This window comes from Thermobia domestica, chromosome 10, assembly GCF_964235325.1.
Source record: "Thermobia domestica chromosome 10, izTheDome1.hap1.1, whole genome shotgun sequence".
In the NCBI taxonomy this organism is placed as follows: Eukaryota; Metazoa; Arthropoda; class Insecta; order Zygentoma; family Lepismatidae; genus Thermobia; species Thermobia domestica.
In genome coordinates this window covers 13457713-13466378 of record NC_137463.1, presented here as the reverse complement: position 1 = coordinate 13466378, position 8666 = coordinate 13457713, and the positions used below count along the sequence as shown (strand labels likewise).

Sequence of the window (8666 nt, the reverse complement as noted above, 5' to 3'; positions counted from 1 at the left end):
ATGCAGGAAACGTTTTGAATCCACATACCACATGTTGGAATAAGACCTTCGTAATATTATATATCTATCTATCTATCTATCTATCTATCTATCTATCTATCTATCTATCTATCTATCTATCTATCTATCTATATATATATATATATATATATCTTATATATAAAAGAGAACGCACAAATCCTTTGTTCCCTCATCACGCTAATACGGCTGAACCAATTTCTTTTATTTTTGGGGGGTTATTAGGATTTGGACCCTAGATGGTTTTTATCATATCACTTTAATTTTTAATTACCAGTGTCTTGAGATAATTGACCATTCAAGTGTCCATAACGTACAAATCCTTTGTTAGTTCATCATAGGTAAAAATAAACGTATTTATATGCAACCCGCATGACCGTGTCACTCGGCGGGTTAACATAAATGACAGGCGATATAATGTTAACATTTACTGCAATCTACTATGGTTTTTATCATATCACTTGAAAGCGAAAACTTCCGGGATGACCGCAGCGAAGCGGGGCGGGTTAACATAAATGACAGGCGATATAATGTTAAGATTTACTGCAATCTTCTATGGTTTTTATCATATCACTTGAAAGCGAAAAAGTAAAAATTATCTAAGTAACAAAGTTTATTGCGTTCCGGGGTGACCGCAGCGAAGCGGGGTGAACGCTGCTAGTATATATATATATATATATATATATATATATATATATATATATATATATATATATATATATATATATATATATATATATATATAGGGGTTGGACAAAAAATCTAAAACGTTTGCAGAACTGTGAAAATCATACCTAGTATGGTGTGGAGCCTCCTTTTGTGTCCAAAACAGCTTGGATCGACGTGGAATGGACGTATACAGCTCCTGAATCGTGGTGTGTGGAATTTTGTACCATTGTTCCTCCAAAACATGCTCCAGTTCCTTAAGGGATGCTGGTGGTGGGTATTGAGACCGAACAGGCTTTTCTAACTCAGACCACAATGGCTCAATGATGATCAGATCTGGTGATTGTGGAACCCAGGGAAGGTGTGATAACTGGTCATGCTCCTCAAACCATGATTTCACCGTTTTTGCATCGTGACAGGTTGCCAAATCATCTTGGTAGATGCCATCACCATCAGGGAACAATATTTGGGCCATGGGTAGAATCTGGTCCCCCAAAATGGCCTCATACGCCTTAGCATTCATCATTCCATGCAGGGCTATGATGGGACTTGCAGAACACCACTATATCACTGCCCATACTGTAACAGAACCACCCCCATGCTTTACAGTTGGGAGCAGACAGTCTGTATCATAGGCTTGGGACGGTGTTCTCCATACGTAAACACGACCGGTTGTTGGAAACAAGGTGAAGGTCGATTCCAATGCTCATGAGTCCACACCAGGCCCGTAGCCAGGAAGGGGCTACAGCGGGCAATGCCCGCCCTAAAATATTTTTTGCCCGCTCTAAATATTTTTTCCATTCTAAAAAGGACGTTGCTCAGAAGTTTCAAATTGTTTCAGCAAATCCCAAATAGGAAAATCTTGGGATTTTATTTACTAAATAAAATTGAACTTAGCGCGCATTTACTACTACTAACAATTAAATTGATCGTGGCGTATATTTCTACGATAAACAACAGTTATTCTAATTGCTAGATACACTCAATAATCTCCCATGTATTACTTTTCCTCATTCCAAGAGTTTGAAGAATCACAACCACGACAAGCATTCAAGGCGTTGGACAAGATGCCCTTCCAAAGAATACCCATATGAAAATTGACCCGAAAACAGGCTATGTTGCATGAATGTGAGTGCCTAGTTTGTGCATGTGTAACATTGCAGGTAAAAACATTTGTTTTGCCGACTTGACAGTACATGTCCCACGTGTGCCTGTAAAACGAAATGAAATCTTTGTTTTACGTCCCACGGTTATGCCGGTTAGGCTAAAGGAGACGGTGATGATGAGTAATGAATGAAATGGTGGAAGGAAGAAAGGGGGAGGAAACGGGAGAACCCCGAGAAAACCCACACACACGGTGTTTGTCCACCACAAAGTTCACTTGGCGGGAGCTGGGATTGAACCCAAGACCTCAAGCACCAGAGGTGAACGCTCTACCACTGAGCCACCGCGGCCCCCACGTGTGCCTGTAATTAACGTGTAAAACATGCAACATGCCCATGTTCCTTACAGTGCAAGGAAAACGCATGTTTCATATATGAAACTGGTACCGAAACTGTGATGTCTGGAAAAAACGTACATGCTCCTCTAGAATAGTCAGATACAAAAAAAAAAAAAAAAAAGTCAGTGGGGAATTCGGAAGTTTTGTTTATTGTAAAAGCGGAAAACAATGCTGTTTTTCACGTGATTTGAGTCTTTGCGGGGAGCACCCACGAAAATAAATCAATGTTTGTAAAATGTTTCTAAATAGCAGTTTGCGTCGGCTCACTTTGTGTTTTCTGAGTCGCCCCGAACCATTTGTTTCACGATTTGTTTACAAATATACGGAATGAAGAGAACGTTAATTCCTTATATGCACTCAGAGAAAAAAAATCAAGACGGCAGCAGAACACCAACCCTATTATTTTAAAAAAGATTTTGTCACACCATTATAATTGCACGCAATAATAAGTAGCAGAGTGCTTAGCGAATTTCCAGAAGGAAACAAAAACAGTAGAAAGTGAACTACACTCAAATGTACCTCGCCAGACGTTTCCAATTATTCTACTGACTATTATAACGCCATAAACATGAAGCAGGCATCCATCAAGTTATTTTTTGGTGCAAAAGTTATCGAAAATGAAACTAATTCAGAAGCAGGGGCATCTGTATCAACATGTGTAGAAGGTCAAGAAGAAACTAAACGTCAAACATCTGATTTCCACCATGTTGGTGTTGATTTCCACCATGTAACAGACCTTGGCGATACAAAACCCGCTGAGCTGAATCTTACAAATTTTCCAGGTTCCAGCATTTCTGGTTCAATTCGACGATCTCGTCCAATATGGTACAAAACGTGGGATTGGCTCGAGTATTCTGTTATGTTAGATGCCGTGTTTTGCTTCCCATGCCGGAAATACCCGTCAAGAAACAGTGATCCCTCATTTGTGCAGAATGTTTCAGAGACTGGAAGCGTGCAACCGAGAAAAATAAGGGATTTTCTCGTCACGCCGATTCTGAAACTCATAGGCACGCTGTGGCTTGCTACTTGGAGCAACGAAAACGTGAGAACTCGGGTGAAACAGTCGTGAAGAAGGTGTGTAATGATGTAATTATGAATAATAGGTACTATGTGAAAAGTATGATGAAAGTTATTCAATTCTTGGCTGTGAATCAGTTGTCCTTTAGGGGAGATTCTGGGTGTGAGCAACTCGGAAAACAATCAAGTGGTTTGTTCTTAAATTTGTTTGGATTTAGTATTCATAAAGATCCGAAATTAGCAGAAATTGTCAAAACTATTCCTGCCAATGCAACATACACTAGTCCGGATTTTCAGAATGAGAAAATTTATTTCATGGCAGAATCTGTTAAGAGGAAAATAGTAAATGAAGCAAACGAAAGTACATTTTGTTCATTACTTGCAGATGAAACCAGAGACATTCAACAAATCGAAGATTTGTCTCTCGCAATTAGGTACTTTGTGAATTTTAAAGTGCAAGAAAGATGCGTAGCTATACTGAAGTTGGACAAACAAGATGCTGCCAGCATTAAGAACGCCATTTTAGGTTGTTTAAGAAAAGTAGAATTCAAAACCAACACGATAATAGCACAGTGCTACGATGGAGCACCTATCATGAGTGGACAGTAAAATGGAGTGCAAGCTCTTTTGTCTGAGGATTTGAAGAGGAAAATTTTGTTTGTTCACTGTTTGAATCACCAATTATATTTAGTTATTTGTAGAGCCATTGACACAATTCCTGAACTGAAAGAGTTCTTTGATATTTGTTTCAAAAAAGGACGCGTTGCAGCAGATTACGCAGGAAGGAGTTTAAAGCGATTGTTGGATCAACGTTGGACTGGCCATCTTGACACAGTGACTGTAATTCATGACGACAGGTTTCATATATTAAGTGCACTGATGGCAATTCAAACTTCCCGTGAAGAACACGCCGCAATGAAAGTTGAAGCTACCGGTTTACTACATCAGATCTCCACTAAGACTTTTTGTTTCCTTACTGAGCTCATGTTCAGGGTTCTTGGATATCTAAAACCGACAAACGCACTGCTACAAAGGAGAGATTTGGACATTGATGCCGCTGTGAAGTTAATAGGATCGGTAACGGAACAGCCCAGGTCTTGCCGGCAAGACGAAGGAATATTTGAAAATATCTTTCACGATGCAATGAAGGCATATGTCTTAAGCACTTCGATTCAGCAACCATTGAAACGCAAATGCACACTCCCCAGTCGCTTAGCTGATTCGGTTGTTGATTTGGAAGGCATAAATTTGGAGAAGGGAAAGGAAGACTAGAAGGAGTTAAAAAGATTATTCTGCAAAGTTCTCGATGTCTCCGTAGAAGAAATTCGGAGCAGATTCAGTGAGACAGGGACAGCTGTGATTAGTACCATTCACCACTTACTGAGCGAGAAAAGAAGTGAAGAAAATTTGAAACCTCTGTGTGATGTAAAGTACAAAGACCTGCATTGCAAAGTGCTTCAGAATTTGAAGCAGGAAATAGATCTAGCAAATCGACTGATCAACAAGACATCATCTCTGGAAGAGGTCACAAAACAAATTGGAAAATGTGGCGAGGCTTTCCCGGGCCTAAAGATGCTTACAGAAGCTACTCTAATCATTCCGTCTTATACGTCCACGGTCGAAAACTGCTTCTCACATCTGATAGCTCTCCTTCGACCTCAACGTCTGTCTATGGGACTTGAAAGAAAATCGGACCTCGTTCTCCTGGTTTACAACAAAGATATTCTGCGTGCACTAGATCTAGACCTTTTGAATTTGCGAAGTGCTCACATAAACTCCTTTTGATGTAATTACTTACATAAGGACTGTAAAAATATTTATTTTACTTATGTCAGGGCTGTTTCTTAATTTTTATATTTGGTCTAGGAATTAATTCGTGCGGTTGGTACGCACACATTGAAGCTGTAGTACAAACACAAAATACATAAATACCTTAAGAAAAATATTGTCCATCGCTAGCCACCACTTTCGCCCATCTGTCAGGCAATGTACGGATTCCGTGGCGAAAGAAGTCCTCATCCTTGGAAGCGATCCAGTCAGAGACCCATGTTTCGATATCTTCTGAAGAAGTAAACCGCTGTCCAATCAAATCGTTGTTCATGCAATCGATCAAGTAGTAGTCCGAAGGAGCAACGTCTGGTGAATACGGCGGGTGGGGTAAAACTTCCCATCCGACATTTTCTAAATAGGTTTTGACCGGTTTTGCGACATGTGGGCGAGCGTTATCATGTTGAACAATAAGTTTATCATGTCTGTTCTCCCATTCTGGTCGTGTTCTGGCCAGAGCTTGCTTCAAACGCATTAATTGTCGTCGATAACGTTCTCCATTCATAGTTTCACCCGGTTGCAGCAGCTCATAGTACACCACACCTTTCATATCCCACCATATGCACAGCATAACCTTTGCACAGTGAATATCTCGTTTTGGTTGTGATGGACCTGGTTCACCTGGTTTCACCCAGGCCTTTTTTCGTTTAGGGTTCTCGTAATGGATCCACTTCTCATCACCCGTAATAATTCGATGCAGAAACCCCTTTCTGCTCTGTCGTTGAAGCAGCAATTCGCAAATGATTTTTCGTCTTTCAACGTCTCTGTCTTTCAATTCATGTGGAACCCAATGTGACATCTTTTGAATCATTCCCCGCAAAAACACTTTATCAGGCACAAATTGCGCCATGTTCACTTAACTACAAACTGGTGTTGTTGACGCTTTAATCCACTGCCCTATACTACGAACGATACGCGATGACAGGGGTTTGCAACACATGTGTGGATACACGGAACTGTGGGACGCTCCGTTCGTTGCGCCATCTCTTGTCCAACCGCACGAATTAATTCCTAGACCAAATACATAAAAATATTCCATCATCTGCTTGTAATAAAAGTATTGTAGTTCCAAAATACTATAATTTAGATAAGAGTTAAAAATGTTCCTAAATTAAATTATTATTTTTTTTTACTTTTAATACTACTTAGTATATTAAAGTATACATTGGATTATATATCATCATTTTAACAAAAATTGTTAATGATGATATTTGATAGTCGTGGATTTGGTACTGTAATATTTATCAGCATAATAAAGTGTTTCAACTTTCTTATAGATTCCATAAATAATAAATAAATATATAAATGAACATAGACATTTACAACGACAAGCCCTCAAGGAACAAAAACTATATACATATATATATATATATATATATATATATATATATATATATATATATATATGTATATGTATATAGTTTTTGTTCCTTGAGGGCTTGTCGTTGTATATATATTAGAGAGAGAAAGAGTTTTTGTGTTCCTTGAGGTCCCTACCATTGCCCCTCAGTATTCATCATTGCCCGCCCTAAGGAATCAGGCTGGCTACGGCCCTGGTCCACACCTAGTGGTCCTTGCACCATTGGATACGCCTCTTCGTATTTACTGCTGTGACCAGGCTTTGTTGATAGCGGCCCTGCCATGAATTTTCATTTTATGAAGTTCCCGTCGCACTGTTTTCGATGAAACTGGGTTCTGTAGGCTGATATTGAGTTCAGACATAATTTTCATTGCAGTGGTCTTCTTCTTCTTCTTCTTCTTCTTCTTCTTTTTAGCTGCTACAATCCATTTTAATGCCCTCCAGTCCCTATCTGACATGATTGTCTTTCGACCACTGTTGTGCTTAGCAGACGTCGTTTGCCCATGAATTGTGTATGCCCTCGTGACATTGGACACAGTGCCTTTCGATACTCCCACTCTGTTCGCCACTATTGCCACTGAAGCTTCAACCAGACGGGCACCAACGGCCATGCCTCTTTGGAAGTGTCAGGTCGCCTATTTTACCACGACACTTTCACATCACGACACTCAGAGGCGAACTGGTTACTGCTACGGAAGAGGAAGTGGTGTGGAGGATACATGTTGCACAGTGGAGGGCCAAACTTACGTGTCCTGTATGAAGTGTTTTTAGATTTATTTTCTTGTCTACTCTCTCTCTCTCTCTCTCTCTCTCTCTCTCTCTCTCTCTCTCTATATATATATATATATATATATATATATATATATATGACATAATAGTTTGTCTGATCAATCTGTAAACAGTTATTTGAACATGCATCAGGAAATTAACACTGTAGAATGTATTGAAGTACTATTTAAAGCAAGAAAAGTGACGTAAAAGACTTTTATGAAGTGACCCTATATTCTTAATCTGCACGATCTCTGGAATATAGAGTTCTCATAGTTCCTACAATGGCGGCTCGTGAGGGAACACATCGACTAAAATTAAACTTTTATCGTTTAAAATTAGTAGGGAAGGAATAATTAGAAGTGGACAAAACCGGTTTTTATAAAAAATTGGAAAATCGGTATTTCACTTTTCTTCAAAAATTGGTTCGTTTTTTTTCCAACAAAACCGGTTTTATTTTTTTCCCAAAGAAATTGCGATTATGACTGAAATCATTCTGATCTTTGCCGAAGCAAGTAGGCCTATCTCTTCTTGTTCTTGTAGAACTTATTCTCAGAAATACTAACGAGGAAACAAGAAATTCTTTATAGAAAACTGAACCGGTTTCGGGTTTTCTAAAAGCCAAAAACCAAATACTGGCCTTTGTACCCTCCCTCCCACTCGTGCTAATTGTTGCTTACGAGTCTAAGAATATTAGGTAAATTTTGTTTCCTTAGTTTGAACCCTCGAAACCCACCACTGGATTCCTAGGAAACCTATCTCCAATATAGTTGGTGAATACGTTAGGCACAAAGAGTTTAGAAAATATCACATAAGCCTAAGAAAGTGTAGAAAAGAAGAAGTGTTTTGTAGCAATGTGCATAAATGTTGTTTCATTTTGATTGTATTGAGGAAATATTGTCTTATTTAAGAACAAGGCTTTCCAAACATGTTGAGGTTTATAATCCTCTTTGTGTTGCTTAATCTGTACGCTGTGGTTCAGGCTGAAACTGAAGATAAAGAAATTCCTAGTTCAGATCAAGAGCAATACAAGTTTCTAGTATATGTCTATAGGAATATTTATCGTATCAACCCAAAAAACAACTGGAAACTTACATGTACTGGTACCATATTAACCGGACGTTGGGTCCTTACTGGAGGAGCGTGCATAATGAGAGGTTATGGTTTACGTACGCTAAACCCGAAACATCTCAAAGTAATGCCATACGATAAGATATTAGAAACTTCAAATCACATTGCCATTGTAACTAAGAGATCTATAGACGTGAAAGAGATGTATACTCGTGACACATATGATTTTAAGTATTATGAATCACTTCATGATATTGTCCTTCTGTTCCTTCGGCGAGACATCCCTGGTTATGTTAATATGCAAGGAAGACTTGTTTGTGAAGATTTTTTCAATTATGACCTTTACCCCTACGGTACCATGGCTCAAGTAGCAGGTATAGGTGACAGAAAACAAATTAAAAATGATACTGCTGCCGGAATTAAATATTTTAAAACAAG

General features: G+C 38.9%; 1 protein-coding gene across 1 annotated transcript; it reads left to right on the top strand.

Moving 5' to 3' along the window:
• The first annotated feature begins 3277 nt into the window (after positions 1–3277).
• LOC145663134 (zinc finger MYM-type protein 1-like) lies at positions 3278–4474 on the top strand. The gene is made up of 2 exons (XM_081729432.1): positions 3278–3807; positions 3904–4474. Exons 1-2 carry the CDS (start codon positions 3278–3280, stop codon positions 4472–4474), a joined length of 1101 nt encoding a protein of 366 aa, XP_081585558.1.
• Positions 4475–8666: the final 4192 nt, after the last annotated feature.